Raw genomic sequence first — 19,347 nt, 5'->3', positions numbered from 1 at the left:
AAAACACTGCAATATACTCCAGGTGGAGGATCGAGAATAGACAATAAAAAATTAAATCATGTAATTTTAAAGAGGAATGCATTAAAAGAGACAGTGGATTGGATTATGTATACAAAACTTTTAAGATGACAGCAAAAGTTGAAAAGGTGGTTAAAAATGACTTGAGTAAAGGAGGCAGAGTAAACAAAAAATAAGGAAATTATTCTAACTCTTTATAAAACCTTACTATGTCTCAGGTTGGGTAGTATTTTCAAGTCTCAGGACCAAGTTTTTTCATTAATGTTGATGCTTTAGGGAGAATGCAGAACAGGTTTATCGGAATATTACAAGCAAAGAGTGATTGAATAAACTGGGGGCTAATCCCCTTAGAAGCACTGAATGTTAAGGTGTAATTTGACGGAGATGTGAACAACCATGAAGCTGTGACATAGAGTCATAGAGTGATGATACTGTATGGAAACAGGCCCCTCAGCCCAACTTGCCCACACCGGCCAAAATGTCCCAGCTACACTGGTCCCACCTGCCTGCGTTTGGTCCATATCTCTCCAAACCTGTCCTATCCATGTACCTGTCTAACTGTTTCTTAAACGTTGGGATAGTTCCAGCATCAACTCTCTCCTCCGGCAGCTTGTTCCATACACTCACCACCCTTTGTGTAAAAAAGTTACCCCTCAGATTCCTATTAAATCTTTTCCCCTTCGCCTTAAGCCTATGTCCTCTGGTCCTCAATTCACCGACTCTGGGCAAGAGACTCTGTGCATCTACCCGATCTATTCCTCTCAAGTGACAGGTGAAGAAACTTTCCTTCGTAAAGTCAGATACCACTGACCAGTGAATGTCTGGAATGTACTACATGAAAACAATGGTCTTAAAAATTCTACTAAGAAGTTTATAGAAAAAAATTGTTTTGACATTTGAAGGGAAAAATTGTTGGATTCTGGGGTAAAAGTGAAAGGAATGGAATTAATGTGATGGCTCTCTCAAAGGACTGGCATGAACACATTGGTCCAAATGCAATCTGTGTAAGATCTAACTTTATGACGATGAAGTGTTCTGGGCACAGCTCGCATCAGGTCATTGAGTCAGCTGAAGGCCCAGTTATTTTGTCTAAGGCTTTACTAAGATGAGAGCAGTAAGCTAAAGACACTTGATAGAATTCCCTGGGCAACCATCCAAAGCGTGGGGCTCAACTGGATCGGGCGTGCTCCAAGAGGCTGAATGCATGAGCGAACACGGCCTGCGTTGGCACAGAGCATCAGCATCGCCAGGCCAGGCCGACCCATACAACTCCGAACCAGTGTTACGCCAAGACAATGGCCTTTATGCCCAAATTAAGTATCTACACTTATAACTACTTTAAAACTTTAAAGATACAAGATGGCGCTGGAAATGTGGTGACTCTTGTGTACTACCCAGTGTAATCTAATCTTCTTACACTCTTGTACTTAAGTATGATTGTGCCTATGTATAGTAAGATTTTTATGAACTAAAAGGAACTTCATTGCACCTAGGTACAGGTGACAATAAAGTACCATTGAACTTCAGCACTGAAAACGATTTCAAATTGAGCCCATTTTAACACATTTTTTGGCAAGTGTCAGGGTCTGAGACCACGAAAATCATTTTTTCTATTTGTGAGTGAACACAACTGAGTAAAATTGAATCCACTTTGAAACTATACAGGGATAAACAAATCTGCAGTTAGGAAATTAATGTGACTTACTATTTGATTCTAACACATCCACCATTCCCTCTGCTGCTCATAATAACTAGTCAGTCGTCTATCTCAATCTGATAATTTCTTCTAAAATAACACTTTATTGAGAAGTACATTAATTCTCTGTACCAACAACCTAGTTTCAAATGGTATGCACTCCATATGTGCGAAATAGGATTCTTAATAGAAAAGGGGGTGATTTTTATATGTTCCCATTGGACATTGGTGGAGGGAGGGGGAGTGGGAGGGTGGTCCATGTAACACAAGACAGTGGATGAACTGCTCATTTGAACCTTACCCTATTTTCTAGTCCATGTGTCATTTTAAGAATGTTATACAACAGACAACTGTCCACATCTAATCAATGAAAACATATACGTTGCATACATTCCCATGATTACAGATTCTTCCTTACTTGTGACCCATCTCGTGCGCAATTGTAAAGGCCAGATTCAGTCCATTATCCTCAGCAAGAACACACTTCCTTTTTTCGCTGCACATCCCACTTAGATATGCTATTCCTGCCAAAAGAAAACATATGTAAAGAGAAAATTTAAAATCATGATGCAGTAACTCACATTGACAAATTAAATAAATGTATTCTTAAGGATGTCTTTTCAAGGTTCCTCACCTGGAAATTTGTTTAGCTAATCAAGTTTAATATTATTGAATCAAATCTTAAAGTGCAATAAAGATACAAGTCAACAAACCTCTAATTCTAATTAGAGCAAAAATACTTTGTTACCTTCTTTCATAAAAGCAATGGATTGAAAAGAGTGATGAAGAGACTCACCAGGATGTTACATGGATTTGTGGACTTGAGTAAAACAAGAGTTGGGATAGGCTGGGCCTTTTTTCTTTGGAGCATAGAAGGCTGAGGAGTGACCTTATTGAGGTGTACAAGATCACGAGGAACATGGATAAAGGGGACATTCAGAATCTTTTTCCCCAGAGCAGAGGATTCCAAAAATAGAGAGCATAGGCTTAAGGTGAGAGGGGGGAAATTTAAGAGACTTCGTGGGCAGACTTTTTCACTCAAAACCCAGTACATGTCTGGAACAAGCCCACAGTGGTGCATACAATTAAAAGATATTTAGACAGATATACTGAAAAAAGGGTTTAGAGGGCAATGGGGCAAATGTATGGAAATAGGACGAGCCCAGTATATCAACCTGGTCAGCATGGAGAAGGTGGGCAGAAGGGCCTGTTTCAGTGTTACACTTTATGACTTCATGACATAACATTACAATGACAAAATAACTGGTGACCAAGCAGTTTCAATTTTCCTTCTATGACATTTAGTTAACATAATTTCATTATATGACATAATCATATTCAGAATTAAATAATTACCAAACCACTTAAAAAAATTTTGAGCTACATTGAACATAACTGCTTAAAGTTCATCCAATTTTACCAATAAATAATCTGCCCTAAATCAAAATCAATGTAAATGTAGTAAATGCAATCAAAAAATTTTGAGATACTATTAGAAGGTTGAGGAAGGAAATCAGAGTGAGCAATTCAAATTGCTGACCTTTCCTCAGCACTATTCTCAGTGTTATTATTGATGTTTTACTTCAGTATGACTTTTCCATTCTAACCCCATTTCCCTTGATTCCCTTCACATCTATAAGTCTATTGACCTTTCTCTTGAATATGGTCAGTGATTCAGCCTCCAATGTCCTTTTGGAAAGTGCATTCAAAATGTTCACTACTGTGGGTGAAAAAATGCCTCTTTATTTCAATCCTGAGTGGTTGAGATTATCACCCTTATTTCGGAAGACAGCTGGGCGAAATATCAAATCCTCATCTACTGTCAAGCAGAACGTTGACACAAGAAATGGCAGATGTGAGAATCTTGAGCAGAAAACAAAGTGCTAGAGGAACTCAGGCAGCATCTGTGGAGGTATTGAACAGACAACATTTCGGGTCGGAACCTTTCTTCGGCCTGATGGAGTAGCGGGGAGAATTCTGAAAAAGAGCAGTGGGGGCAGGCAAAGCCTGGCTAGTGACAGGTGGAGACAGGTGAGGGTACAGGTGCGATTGGCAGATGGGCGAAGCAAGTGACAAAGGCAAGAAGTAAAAAGGTGACAAAGGGGTGTCAGATAAAAAGAGGAAGAATGGTGTAAACCCAGAAGGAGGGATGTAGGTGGAAAGGAATGGGGGAGGGGGGGGGGGGTTGTGGGAAGAGCGGGAATAGAAGGGAAGTATGGAATTGAGATAAAAGGGTTTGGTCTAATAACTATTAGAGATATGTGGTGGCAGTGACCAAGGTTGTGAATATTTCAAGATAGTTGGCTTTTTGACGACGTAGCAAAAGGGAAACAAAAATGGCAGAATAGCCTGATCCTAAAGAATGGAATCAAAGTTATGGTGAAGAAAGACCTTATCTAAGAAAATCAAGTAAAATCAATTGGACTGCTGAGAAACAGGAAAGGGCAAAACACATTGACAGGAATTGTGTACAGACCACCTCAAATACTAATGATAACAAAACAATGGTTAAGCAACATCCTCTCGTTTAATGTCAGGATTGCAGTGACTTTGTGGGTCTGTAGCAGATGTTTAATGATGGTGGTCTTCGCCTTGGTGGGGCCTTCTGCATTCGGCTGCAGCAGGGTGATGCCATCCGGTTCGACATCCGTAGGTGCCCGCCCTAAGAAGGACGCATGCTCCAGGTTGGCGCCAAGCTGCAGCGACTGAGGTTGCATTTGGGCTGCAAGCTGTTGTTGCTTCCGCTGTCTCTGTTTGTTGTCGTTCACCTGACTGAGGTCAGTTGACAGGGCTCACCACGGAGAGGTCGACAACATGAGCATGTCCTCCATCCCCCTGGTGGAGGGGTAGACCTCATGGTCCTCGACAACAGCACATTGCAGTGGCTACAGCGCCTGGAGGGCGTTACATAACTTCTGCTGCCTCAAACGCAAGAAGAAGAAGTTTAATGTCAAAAAGGAGATTGTGATTAACTTCAGGAAGCGAAGCAGTGCAGACACCCTCCAGATACCAAACACATATACCTCCAGATTTAGGGTTTGTTTCTACCCAGTTGTTTTCAGGCAAGTAAATGGTCCTCTCATCAGCTAGAGTGTGGGCCTGACTCCATCTACCTTATTTGAGTTCTTTGAACTATCTTCAATCAAACTTTATCCATTATCCATGCACTATGGACAACTTGATTATAATCACGTGTAGTCTTTTCTTTGACTGGATAGCAGACAAACAAAAGCTTTGCACAGTAACTTGGTACATGTGACAGTAATAAACTAAACTAAACATAAGCATGGTATATATCAGGACATTTAGAGGTGCACATCACCAGGGTAATATAATAGTCACTGGGTCTTAATCTAAGTATGTATCATGTTAGAAAATTAACAGTAACAATGTAAGAATGAATTAATGGGGTGGTTAGTAAATTGTTTTCTGGAGGAAACAATAAGCTGAGGAAGCAATAAGAAACAAGCTATTTTACATCAAGTGCCTGTACTCCTTGATACACAAACATTAGGCAAATTTGCAGTAACACAATTGACTATTCGGAATAAATATCGTCAATTTACAAATCTGTTTTGCACTTTTAAAGCCCATCATCTATCTGACGTGTAACATATGAAGGACCTCGAATAGGAACAGTGATGTTTCACATATCAGGACGCCAGCTCGACATTTCAGTGGAATATAAGTGGATCACATGAGCCACAGGCCATCGTTGTAGAAACAAGCTTCCAAAGCACATATAGATTTATTGTGCATGGCTCACAGGAGACCTCTCTCAACAAGTCTCAGGCTGCTGCAGAGCCTGTGTTAAGTAATTTACATTCCTGATTCTTCCTCGCCTCCTTCCTCCATCCTCCCAACCCTTACTGCTCTGGTAGGACTGCATTATCTGACTGTTGATCACAATCTCCATCTAGATTATAATTATCTTTTAATCCACAACCGCAACCTTAATTATTATCCCATCTGGGCTATTATTGAACATGAACCAAAACGGCCCAAACCACCACAATCCCTGGCAGACAATTTGCTAATTTAATTCCTGATCCTACTGCTTCCTCATAAAGTCATAGTTATTGAGTCATACATCGTGGAAACAGGCCCTTTGGCCCAACTATGTAAAAATCACCGGGTGGCGCCAGCAATGGCTGCCTCGCCAACAGTCTGTCTGTCCCTTCCTTCTTTGTTGTTTGTTTGTATGTGTTAAATGTATGTTTTTAGTGTTCTTTAGCTTGTTTTATGTGGGGGGAGGGGGGGGGGGGGGGAGTTGGGGGAAACTTCTTCTAAACTCTTACCTTGACGGAGATGCGATTTTTTTCTGTATCGTATCTCCGTCCGCACTGCGGCCTAACATCGAGGAGTTGGCAGCCTTTGCTGGAGACCGACTTCGAGAGCTTAAACCGCAGGAGCCTGCGGACTTAACATCACGGAGCTCGCAATCCCTATCGGGATCGACTTTGGGGCTCCAACCGCGGGAGCCTGCGGACTTTAACATCTTGGACCTCATGATCTCTGGTCAGAGACCGACTTCGGGAACTCCAAGCCGCAGGAGCTTTGATCGCCCCGACGCGGGAACTTCGATCGCCCCGACGGGGGAGTTTCGATCGCCCTGGTCGACGTGGGAGCTTCGACCGGCAACTTCGGGAGCTTCAACTGCGGATGGTTCAACTGCCCCGACCGCGGGAGAATAAAAGAGGAAGGAGATTGGACTTTATTGCCTTCCATCACAGTGAGGTCTATGGATAATCCGCTGTGGTGGATGTTTATGTTAACTTTTATGTAGTTGTGTGTCTTGTTGCTGCTTGCTTTTTTGTTGTTGCTGTATGGCTGTATGGTACATGTGACAATAAACTGACCTTGAAACCTTGAAATTGCCCACTTGCACGCGCTTGCCCCATATCCCAGGAAACCTAATCTATCCATGTACCGCTCCAAATATCTCTTAGATCTTTCTGCCTCTTCGACTTGAATTCCTCAGGCCAACCCCTACACCCCCATGACAATTTAGCATGCCTTTGCAGGCCCTGACCAAATACTGGATATTCGTAACCAAAATGATTGATAAATAATTCAGTCATTTTTCCACTAGCCAAGTGTAGTAGCTAAAGCAATAAGGGAACTAATCACAATATTTGTGTATAGGTATCCTTCCAACATTTATTGGCAAGCTGAACATTTCCCAAATACACCTTTTAAATATCCCCAAAACTTAACAAATGTTAAAGCATACAATTATCGCAGACTAATCACAACAATAATGAACTTCAGAAATTCCTGGGGAAATGGTTGTAAAGTGGTGCACTGCTCTCACCCTGCTTCAAAAGCAAAGAGTTTTGTTGAGCAAAAGTGGAAACATTGCATGAATGCAACACTCCAATATCAAATCAAATCTGAAGAAAAAGACCCTGATCAGGACTAATGATGTTTGGCAGGGAGGCGCACTCCAACAAAACCCTTGCACCTGGTGGGAAGTGTTACTCAGCAGCTGAGTGACATTTCCTGAAATATAAGAATTTAGCATCCACAAGATATAAAGGTTAAATAGCATGAGACAGACCGCCGAGGTGGAATGGCTTAGCTCAGTAATTTAAGAGCGTGGGGTCTGGGTGGCAAGATGTTGTGATTTTTAAATTTGACAATGAGAGCAGACAGACGACCAGTGCAGTTCAATGAGCACAGTGTCCTTGGGTGGTGTGATTTGATGTCGGATGGATCACATTCCGATGGGTTTTGGAAGGTTGGGAGTGTGATAAGGAATTTGTGAAATCAGGGACGGTGGTGTCTGAGTGGCAGAGTTTAGTTTAGTTTAGAGATACAGTATGGAAACAGGCCCTTCGGCCTACTGAATTCAGGCCGACGATTAATCACCCGTACACTAGTTCTATGTTATCCCAGTTTCGCATCCTACACACCAGGGGAAATTTACATAAGCCAATTGACCGACAAACCTGCTCGTCTTGAATTGAGTTTACTTTAAGTTAGGTACAGAGAAAAGCTTTTGTTAAGTGCTAACCAGTCAGCGGAAAGACAATACATGATTACAATCGAGCCATCCACTGTGTACAAATACATGAGAAAGGGAATAATATGAATACAGATGCTCCCCACATTACGTTGCTTCGACTTACGATATTTTGACTTTGCGATGGTGCTCGCTTCTGGCCACGTGATCAGGTGTATTAAATGCATTTTGACCTACGATATTTTCGGTTTCCGATGGGTTTCTCGGCATGTAACCCCATCGTAAGTTGAGGAGCACCTGTAATGTTTAGTGCAGTATCTCCGTCCGCACTGCGGACTAACATTGAGGAGTTGGCGGCCTTTGCTGGAGCTCCTCCGCCGGGAGCCTACGGGACTTTAACATCACAGAGCCCGCAATCCCTTTGCCAGGGATTGACCTCGGAGCTCCACCCACGGATGCTTGCAGACTTAAGATCACGGAGCTCGCAGTCTCTGGTCAGAGACTAACTTCGGGAACTCCAAGCCGCAGGAGCTTCGATCGCCCCGACGTGGGAACTTTGATCGCCCCAACGGATGGTTCGACTGCCCCGATCGCAGGAGAATAAAAAGGAAGAAGTTGGATTTTTTTGCCTTCCATCACAGTGAGGAATGTGGGGAATCCGCTGTGGTGGATGTTTATATTAACTTTTATGTAGTTGTGTATCCTGTTGCTTTTTTTTTTCTTATGGCTGTATGGTAATTCGCATATCACTGTACCTTAATTGGTACATGTGACAATAAAGACCTTCAAAACTTTTGAAACCTCCCCTCTCACACGCAGTGTCTATATAAACCAGACAAGAACTAGTATGATGGACTAAAGATAGACTGGGGAGTAACTCAGCTGGTCAGGCAGCATCTCTGGAGAAAAGGGATGAGTGACATTTCAGGTGTGGACCCTTCTTCAGACTGAAATTAGGGTGAAGAGCTGGAGGTTCCAATTTAAGTGTTATATATAGGGGAAACTGTGTGTCACACAAGTAAAAGCATCATCCTGTGGAATGCCAGATACAGGGAAAGCGTCAGATGCGCTGGGATGAACAGACCGCAAAAGAGCCCAATTACACTACTGCCACAATTTCACATGGAAACAATTTCCAGCATGATATATTGTGAATAAAGTCAAAATTGGCAGTCAAAACACAGACAATCCAATTTCAGGCTATCCTTTGATGCTCTGAATCTTTGTCGACTTGCCACCTGCCTTCTCAGCAGAAAACTAATGATGTGACAATATTCCCAGAGCTGCTTCTCGTGTGTGCAGGCAATGGCATCTTCTGAAAGCAAACCTGTGCCCAACCATTGATGTTGGCTAATTTTCAGGTATTTCCAATGGACCAAAATTCAGGCCACTTAAGTTTGGCCTCCATCCACACTACTGTGCTTCAGAATATTACTGAAGTGTTTATTCTCTCCAATTGCCCTTATGATTGTCCAACCAGAACACTACAGTCTGATTTTCCAGTTTTGCTACTGAAATATTAATACATGGAACTAATTATTACCATTTCTCAGATAAGCTTTTACTTAAGAGTTTGACTCTTTATTTAAGAGAAGGAATACTTTTCCTCAAAATAAGGCTAAAGTCAAAGCCTAATTGCTTTACTCTTGCTGAATATAGTTGAGATCCAGTGAAACATAGAAAATAGGTGCAGGAGTAGGCCATTCGGCCCTTCGAGCCAGCATTGCCATTCAATATGATCATGTCTGAACATCCCAAATCATCACTCCGTTACTGCTTTCTCCCCATATCCCTTGATACCATTAGCCCGAAGAGCTATATCTAACTCTCTTGTGAAAACATCCAGTGAATTGGCTTCCGCTGCCTTCTGTGGCAGAGAATTTCACAGATTCACAACTCTCTGGTTGAAAAAGTTTTTCCTCATCTCAGACCTAAATGGCCTACCCCTTATCCAACATGAAAGACACATCAAATGCTAGTTACTGTACACAAATCACCGCTACTACAAGCAAGCTGGTTTTCATTCTACTTGAGGATTATTTATTTCACATATAAAGAATAGAAGTAGTGTACGCACCCAGCTGTTGTTGCTTTGACCCTACATCGTCAAAGATAGCAAAAGGGCTATTTTGTCTCTGCATGCAAGTGCACTACAACTTCCTGCTGCTTAATAACACTGTGGAATTTATCCAAATTTAAAGTCTAAGTAAAGTTACACAATAGTGTTTTTGTTAACATGAAGACTGCTTTAACCTATCCTCCTTGCTTACCCTAATCCTCAAAGAAAACACTGACTGACTCTGTGTGTTCCTCTCCATGACAGCTTTTCTACAGTTGTTTAGTTAAAAGTTAGAGGCCAAACACTTTAGCTGTTCTAATAGCCATGTTTAATCCTGCTAGTTATCAATATGTTGAATGCCATGGGCAATAAGTTGTGAAACCTTTGCTATATAAACATTTGCTACTCAGAGAGTTGTAAATAGCAGTCTCAAGATGCCAGATAAGAATTTAAATAAATCCCCACAATGTGATGACCACAGGACATTGTCAGATGAAATACATAGTTACTCTTTCTTTATATATTAACAAATCATTTTAGTGTGCGACTTTGCACGTTGAATTCCAAAGATTCAGGAACAATTTTGCAGTTAGGTCACCTGGATCTGTTGCACTTTCAAGACTCTGAGGCCGATTGATAAATAAGAACAATGCAATCCCCTTCACCACCCAAAAATCAAGTCATAAAAGTTTGGGGTGCCTGAAATTAGATATAATTTTTAACTATATTCAAGAAATTAAAATTACGTCCAAATTATTAATGATATTAATATTTAATTGAAAATCTTTCAGTGTCAATCAGGTTGACGAGCTCTCAATATTCTCTGAACATCCGTTAATGTCTCCAATCATACAACAAGTTCATTTTTTCTTCATAATTTTCTAATGTGATGCTGCTAAGGAATAAAAACCTGAGATACTGACAGGTACTTTCAATAAATCTTTAGTTAGAGGGTGGTGAATCCGTGGAATTCTTTGCCACGAAGGTCTGTTGAGGCCAAGTCAGTGGATATTTTTAAGGCAGAGATAGGTAGATTCTTGATTAGCGTGGGTGTCAGAGGTTATGGGGAGAAGACAGAAGAATGGGGTTAGGCGGGAGAGATAGATCAGCCATGATTGTATGGAGGAGTATTGATGGGCTGAATAGCCTAATTCTGCTCCTATCTCTTATGATCCTACAATAAATTGGAGAATTGTACTTTTAATATAGTTCAATATGGATATGTGGATTGTTGTGTGACATGGCCCATATTCACAGCTTCTCCTGCATTTAGCCACATAATTTTAATATTTTACAGACCAACCATCCAAAACTAATTCCCAGTCAGAGTTATCATCTTACTCTATTTTAATGTTACCGTTTGTGTGTCTAGAACGTAGTTGAGATTTGGCTGGAAGAAATTGGAAATAAGATTTGGCAAGGCCATGAAACAATTTAAAAAATGAAAGAAACATCGTGTAACAAATCTTAAATTGAGATATCATTTCCAATTTCATTGAATTCAACTTCTTTACCCTGTAAGTAATCAAGAGTCTTACAACTTCCCAAGAATCAGGTACATTGGGTTTATATTTCCTTGGAGTTTGTGTTTGCATTTCACATTACTCCTTTTGATTTACACAGCAAAAGTTTTAAATTGGTTGAAAACTCCAAATTGTTGAACCATTTTCCATCACCCATTGCAATTATTGAGCCTGCAGATATCCACTGATGGATGGATTTACATTCAGAACATTGGGGCATATTGGATGCATTATGAGAGTTTTCAAAAAAAAGTAACTGAAAATTTCTTCAGAAACATCTTACTGTTCGATGAAATGGGGCCAACAATGATCAGTTTTAGTGTGTAACATTCCACTTCCACTCTGCACCAGGGCTGTACAAACTACCCAGGCTCAGAGATTGGCCACACTTTATACAAATGTGTAGATTCTTTGTGGGAACTTGCCCATACCGGCCAACATGTCCCAGCTACACTAGTCCCACCTGCCTGTGTTTGGTACATATCCCTCCAGACTTGTCCTATCCATGTGCCTGTCTAACCGCTTCCATATAAATGCATGTTTCCTGACATAAACTTTCAACAATCCTAAGATTCAAAGAATCTTTATTTCTTGCCAGTCTCTGCTAATCCTTACATTTTCCATTTAGAAGAATTAACAACGTTTTATATCCATCAAAGCAGAAACAATATGGGGCAGCAGATCAATTGCATGAAGAAATTCCATTGGCCTGGACTGATATCCCATTGGAATATCTGGGAAAGGTTGTTGGAAACCTTTAGGCAAGGTTTTTCTAAACCATATCACCATTTCATTGATGGTTCTCACAAACATCGACATGGGAAGATATTGGGAGAAACTAAGCTGTAATTCCAGACAACAATAAATAAGGCACAGCCTCAATACAAGCAGCAGGGATCACCAAAATTGCATGTAAAATTCAAAATTCAGGTGTAAGAATTTTGGAAGGAGAGTGAAAGAAACTGCTTGTTATCAGTTCTCTGGTCTGGCAAGGGAATACTCTGGTTTTCAAGCACCAGAAATAATGAAAATTGCATTAGATTTTAAAGTCGCAAACAAAGAAGGCGAGAAACCACCTTGCTTTCTGTGTTTGTGCAACCGTGATGAGACTAAGTTACCTATTAATAATCTAGCGCTAGACATTAAATGTTTGAAGCATTGGATGCATTTGGTAACCTTTTGCCCAGACATGCATGTATGTTAGTAATCAGCTGTTTTGATCTGACCAGCGTTCAGGCAGTTCCAGACAAAATGGAGCCACTTCTCCCGTAAGCATTTGTAAAAGCCAGTTTTATTCTCCAAAGAGATCAACTCTTGGTACATTTAGAAATACAGCATGGAGGGGAATGAAAAGGCACCTATCCATATTCATAAGGGCGGTCACTCTGGCGCAGCGGGAGAGCTGCAGCCTTACAGTAAATGCACCGCCGGAGGCCCGAGTTCGATCTCGACTGCGGGTGCTGTCTGTCTGGAGTTTGTACGTTCTCCCCGTGACCTGCGTGGATTTTCTCCGAGATCTTCGGTTTCCTCCCACACTCCAAAGACGTACAGGTTTGTCGGTTAATTGGCTTGGTAAATGTAAAAATTGACCCAGGTGGGTGTAGGATATTGTTAATGTGTGGGGATCGCTGGTGGTGCAGACGCAGTGGGCCGAAGGGCCTGTTTCCGCGCTGTATCTCTAAACTAAACTAAACTAAAAAGGACAGAAACAGTAAACAAAACATTTTGGAACAGAAATTCCAGCAAAATACCTATAAATATTTGGTAGATTAAAATTTCTGGTGTTAAATCTAGTTACAGTGGAATTGATGTAGAATTAGTGCAAATGTGAGGTTGATGGTTGGCACAGAGAGTGTGGGCCAAAGGGTCTGTTTTCAGTGCTGTCTCTCCCTACAACTCTGTAACAACCTATAGAGATATTTGTACGATCATTATCAAATGCTTCAATAGTGTCTGTAATCACAGAGCCTTCCTGTTTGTCCATTTCAGGTAACCCTCAAACCTTCCTAGATTGAAGATCAACTGCCGTTCCAAAGACACCTATTTATACTGTACAATAGGCCATCAATTCCTCAAGGACTGACTAGCTTAAATTAGGCATCTATTTCCTGAATTACAATTTTCCTGCCAGTTATCAATTGGCAAGAGAGGCATTGACACAGACCAAGTACTTAATCTAGATGCTAAAACTCTTGTTTGTTTGTTTATTTGTTCCTGAACTACAGCCAAAACGGTACACGATAGCATGACAATTTTAGGTCCCTTTGGAGTTTAATTGAAATTGGTGTTATATTTTTTAAGTTATTCACATTTAAAAGTTTAAATCTATCTCCTAGGGAGGGATGGAGGGAGGGGAGATGGAGGGAGGGGGGAGGGAGGGAGGAAGCGGGGGAGGGAGGGAGAGGGGAATAAAGGGGGTTGAGGGGGATGGAGTGGGAAAGGGGGGAGGGAGGAAGGGGGGATGGAGGGAGGGGGTAGAGGGAGAGGGAGGGGGAGGGGGAAGTGGGGGAGGGGAGGGAGGAGGGAGAGGGGAGGGGTGGAGGGAGGGGGAGGGGGAAGTGGGGGAAGTGGGGGGAGGGGAGGGGGAGAGGGGGTTGGGGGACGGGGAGAGGGGAGTGGAGAGTGGAGAGAGGAGAGGGGAGGGGGAATGGCGGGGGGAGATGGGAGTGGGGAGTGGGGGGGGGGGGGGGAGAGTGCTGCACCAAATGCAGGAGAGGTTTGGGCCCAATGGGTCCACTTGGTCTAGTAGAAATTTAAAACCTTTCGGATGCTGGAAAACTAAAATGAAAATAGGTAGATTCCACCTTTATATTCTGCTAGCTCCAGACTCGGCTCAGAGGGTGGAATCCAGCCAGTAACAAAAAGCACTGATATTTTCAGCGATCAACAAAGAAATATTGATTCATAAGGAAAAACAATATAGAAAAAGACCCTTCGGCTCACCAAGTCTGTGCTGACCATCAAGCGCCCATTTACACCAACCTATTAAGCATCTTAATTTAACCTATCTTCCCACATTCCCATCACCTCCCATCAGATTACAGCACATCCACCCACTAGGAAAATTTACAGTGGTCAATTAACCAAACAACCCACGTGTATAAAATGATGAGGAGGTTAAATATTTTACGCAGGGTAGGGGTAATCAAGAACCAGTGGATATAGGTTTAGGGTGAGAGGGGAAAGAATTAATCGGAATATAAGGGGCGACCTTTTCACATGGAGTGTGGTGGGTGTTGGTTTCGAGGGATAGGGGTCAAATGCAGGCAGGTGGGACTAGCATAGATGGAGCATCTTGGTTGGCATGGACAAGTTGATCACAGGGAGAACATGACAGGACACAACGCCGGCGGAGGTCAGGGCTTGTGGAGCTGTGAAGCTGCAGCTCTAATACCTGTGGTATATTACCTATTTAGAAAATGAGGGTTAAGAAATAAAACCAGAAAATGCTGAAGACAATCAGCAGATCAGGCAGCACCTGTGAAAAGAGCTCTAAAATCTTTGGCTTGAAACTTGCAAGGTATCTCAGGCATTTTTTTAAAAAAAATTAATATCAGATTTCAATTATTTGTAAGTTTTTTCAAATTTTTAATTTTAGAGAAGTGAAGAATGTATTTTATAGGTGGTCCATGACTTTTTTAAAAAAGTGAGCAAAGCCAAAAATAACAATTCTCCTCATGATTCAACCTGCATATGTGACAAACCTGAATGACAATGGAAAATGCTGGATGGTGGTGGGTTGTTGAGAACCCATTCTTTCAATGTGGTTTGTTGCCCTTTGCTTTTAAATCACAGGGTATTACTTTATTGAGAGCATGCACGCTGGTCTCAGCTCTTGCTTTATTGAGGTTGGCGATGTTAGCCCAAGACGTAGCCATTAAGCAATGACAAATGTCATTAATTGGTCAAATTCTTCCAGACAACAAAGCAAGAGACAGATTCACTCAGTCTCAGGACTTTACAATACAATACAATACAATACAATATATCTTTATTGTCATTGTACCCAGGGATACAACGAGATTGGGAATGCGCCTCCCATACGATGCAATAATTTAGGTAATTTAGACAGCAGCAACCCAACGAAACGAACAGTTGTAACAGTTTTGGACAGGGTAAAGTGCAAGTTGATCTATGAACTTGTTCTTGTTCTTGTTCCCAAAGGATGAAAGAGAATGATCTGGTTTGTCAAAATGTCACTAATCTTTAGTCCTGTAAAGGTGGCACAGTGGCACAGCAGTAGAACTGCAGCCTTAAAGTGCCAGAGACCCGGGTTCAATCCTGACTACGGACACTGTCTGTACGGAGTTTGCACATTCTCCCCGCGTGGGTTTTAACTGGGTGTATCACAGGCACATAGACTCAGACAAACACACAGAAACAGAAACTCTACTTAAATTACAAATAAAATATCTAAGAGTGTGCAAAAAACAAGACAATCGAACATTTGGCGGCACTGAGCATGAACTCACTGGAGTTCAGAAGAATGAGGGGGGACCACATTCCACAGGATTATGTCGAAACACTGGGCCCAGGACAGGTCATCCAACAGGTTAATATCCAGGAATTTGAGGCTACTGACACTCTCCGCCACCGAAACACCAATGTAAACTGATGTGTGGTCTCCCAAACTCTCCTTGCTGAAGTCAATGATTAGTTTTGTTTAATTAATTGAGGGAGAGGGTGTTGTTGCAGCACCACTCAACCACGTGCTCCGTATCTCTGAACTGGTCATAAAATGATTTTATTTGTTAGATTTTCTGCTTGTGGTTTACATCAGAAATAAAGAAATGTGCAACAGTGAACAAAAAACAAAGTGCTGGAGGAACTCCACAGGTCAGGAGCATCTGTAGAGGGAAACGGACATGCAACATTTTGGGCCCCTTTCTTCAGACGGGTCTCAACCTGGATCATACTACCTTATCCGTATCCACATTTCTAAAAGACTGATCAAAGTAAAGAAGAAAACTATTTAATTTGCACTTCAATCGCAAAATAAGGGAAACAGTCATGAAATTGATCTACCTCAACGAAACACAAGATTAACAACTTCCTTCCTTCACCACAGTAAGTGAAGTATTTTGTGGAGCACCATAATTATTCCCACCAAGGAATACCAAAAACCAGATACTTGTAGGCGTTGGTCTCTGACATTTATTCTTCATCTCCTGTTGTTCTTTTTCCATACTTTTCAAAAATAACCATTTATTTTAACACTCTGGATTTAAGCCAGAGGATGCTACAATTAATATAATATATTCCTTTATGCGTCCCACACCGGGGAAATTTACAATGGATGCATGGATCAGGATACATTACGTTAACTTCTGGTTCCTCACATTGTACATATGAGCAGGGAACCAAATATCATTAATGCCTGGCATTACTCAAAGGCAGCCTGCACCTCTATAAGCTAAGGCGTAAATTGGCTATTGATGTGCTAAGATTGTTCAAAACATTGTACTGCAGAAACCTCAACAATGGCTGACTGTGGGAAGGATCAGCATTAAGGAGTTAATGCATGGTACTGAAGGTCTCAATAGGGGAGATGTTCTGCATATCCAGCAGACCAGGTGCCCTCTAGAGACATGTCCTGAATGCAAGTACAAGACATAGGAGCAAATATAAAAGCTAAGAAACCTGGATGCAGTGCAGGACATGGTTTAAGGATGGTACACTAATCAATGCCATACCTGTCAACTGCACCACTGACCTCGAACACTTTTCAATACCATGCACTTACCTAACAACAATAGCAACTACTCAATGATAATAGTCATGTAAGCCAAATGTTCCACATGATGCGTTCCCTCACAAGAAGAAGTGGCAATACAAGATGGAGGCTACAAGAATTAATGGGAGGAAATCAGGCATTTGTGAATGCTTTTGAATCCCACAGAGAAGATGCAGTTATCTATAATGGGAAACATTTATGCTGGTGTGGACATTGAATTTGCTGAGATTTAACCATCTTTCTGTCTTTCCACTTCTCCATTGCTCCTCAACTGCCCATGACTGGTAATCTATAGATGGTGTTAGATGCACTGATGAGAGCAGTGAACACCATACGTTTAATTGAAAATATTAAGTCTCCCAACTTAACCATACACTGCCTAAACAGATTGTTGTGTGTTACCCGACCCAAGAAGCTTCCAACTACGTATCTTTTCCATCATGAAAACCAGAGTCTTGAAATGAATTGTATAGTTCAACTCTGCATCCACAGTTCAGTCATCCCATGATTAATACAGATCGCTGATACAGAGGCACAGAGGCAGACCTTCTGTTCCATTACTTAAAAGTGACCAGAAGAGTAAGTTTCAAGCTGTGGAGTCAGGCACAATAGACAATAGATGCAGGAGTAGGCCATTCGGCCCTTCAAGCCAGCACCGCCATTCACCGTGATCATGGCTGATCATGCACAATCAGTACCCCGTGACAAGTAAGCCACATTGTCGCATCAGTTTCCTCCTGTCACTGAATCACCTGCCTCTGGTCTCAAACCCAATGGTCCAACGATCATAATCCCCAAAACCCCATTGATGTCCTCCCCAGCCCTGCAGTTCTTCTCATTTATTCCCATCTCCTTCCCCGATTTTGCTCCTGATCTTTTGCCTCAAATGCTGCTTGATCTGCATTCTCTCTGTCCGACTCTCAACAGTCTCCTTTTTTTAAGACCCTCTTTAAAGCAAACCTCCAAATGTTTGGAGATCTCTTCCAATATCACTGCTGGCCAAACCAAATGGTCAGACTATACTGCATCTGTGGAAATAAATGGACAATCAACATTTTGGATCAGGATCCTGGAAACATCGTCTATCCATTTCCCTCCACAGATGCTGAGTTCCTCCAGCAGTTTGTTCTTTGCTTAAAATTCTAGCTTTAGCAGTCTCATGCCACATTCCAATAGCACATTCTTCCATTCAAGTCAAGTCATGTTGAGTTAAGTTTATTGTCATATCTACAAGTAAATGAGGTGCAGGCACAATGCAAATCTTGGATGCAGCGACATCACAGGCACATAGACTCAGACAAAAAGCAAAAACATTTATATTAAAGATAAATTACACATGAATTCTACAAGACAATGAAAATTAAAAGACATGGTATTAGTGCAAGATACTTTTGACTTTCATCTTTCTATACTTTTTGGTGGCCCTTCAAATAATTTTTCCATATGAAGATAGACATTTAAATTAAAGTTGTTTGAGTACAGATGACAGATTATATTCTTTACAAAATTGAAAATTCTGCTGCCTTATTTGCCTCAAGTAAAGAATATAATCTGTCATCTGTGCTGGCTAACCTTCATTGGTTGTAATCCACTGATTTAAGTATTCAATCTTGTGTTCAAATCATTCAATCTCTAAAAAGCACCAAAACCCCTCAATCCTTTTATGTGTATTTCCTCATCCACTTCCTCTCATCACAACTGTTGATCATATTTTAATTGTGCAATTGACCAACGTCTAGTACAGTGCCGCAGTTGGTTAAGCTGCTGGATTAATTTAGGATTAAAGTAAATGGGTGGTTGATGATCAGCATAGATATAATGCCTCAAAGATTTGTCTCCATGATGTCTCTCTCTGTTACTTTAGTCCCTGTTTAAACTTTCCGCACTCATTTCCTTTCCTCAGAGAACCTAGCGTTCAATTCTGACTATGGGTGCTGTCTTTACGGAGTTTGTACGTTCTCCATGTGACCATGTGGGTTTTCTCCGGGTGTTCCAGTTTCCTCCCACTCTTCAAAGACATACAGGTTGGTATGTTAATTTTTCTTCTGTAAATTGTCCCTTATGTGGGATAGTGATTGTGTACGGGGTTATCACCGGCCAGCGCGCTCAGTGGGCTGAAGGGCCTGTTTTCACGCTGTATCTTTCAAGTCTCTAAACTGTTTAATACCTAGCTCTTTCACTAATGTTTTATTTGCCAATTCAATATTTCTTGCTCTCATTCATTATTGATTTTGTTTTGCCTAATTGCAATCTCTAGTGCTTTGAGACATTTTTCTATGTTAAAGACATCAAATACAAGTACAGCAACCCGAAATCTAAGAATGAACTGCAAATTTTTCAGGAGATGTAACA

The 19,347-nt window shown here is 41.4% G+C and overlaps 1 protein-coding gene across 1 annotated transcript in view; it reads right to left on the bottom strand.

Moving 5' to 3' along the window:
• Positions 1–19,347, bottom strand: part of LOC144592394 (A disintegrin and metalloproteinase with thrombospondin motifs 19-like) — a 308,520-nt gene that overhangs the window by 208,252 nt on the left and 80,921 nt on the right. The window contains exon 8 of the mRNA XM_078396960.1: positions 2,133–2,238. Coding sequence (XP_078253086.1) covers positions 2,133–2,238 — 106 coding nt within the window. The remainder of the gene's footprint in view (positions 1–2,132; positions 2,239–19,347) is intronic.

This window comes from Rhinoraja longicauda, chromosome 3 (genome assembly GCF_053455715.1).
Source record: "Rhinoraja longicauda isolate Sanriku21f chromosome 3, sRhiLon1.1, whole genome shotgun sequence".
Classification (NCBI taxonomy): domain Eukaryota; kingdom Metazoa; phylum Chordata; class Chondrichthyes; order Rajiformes; family Arhynchobatidae; genus Rhinoraja; species Rhinoraja longicauda.
Note: the sequence above shows the minus strand (reverse complement) of the source record. Positions and strands in the feature narration are given on the sequence as shown.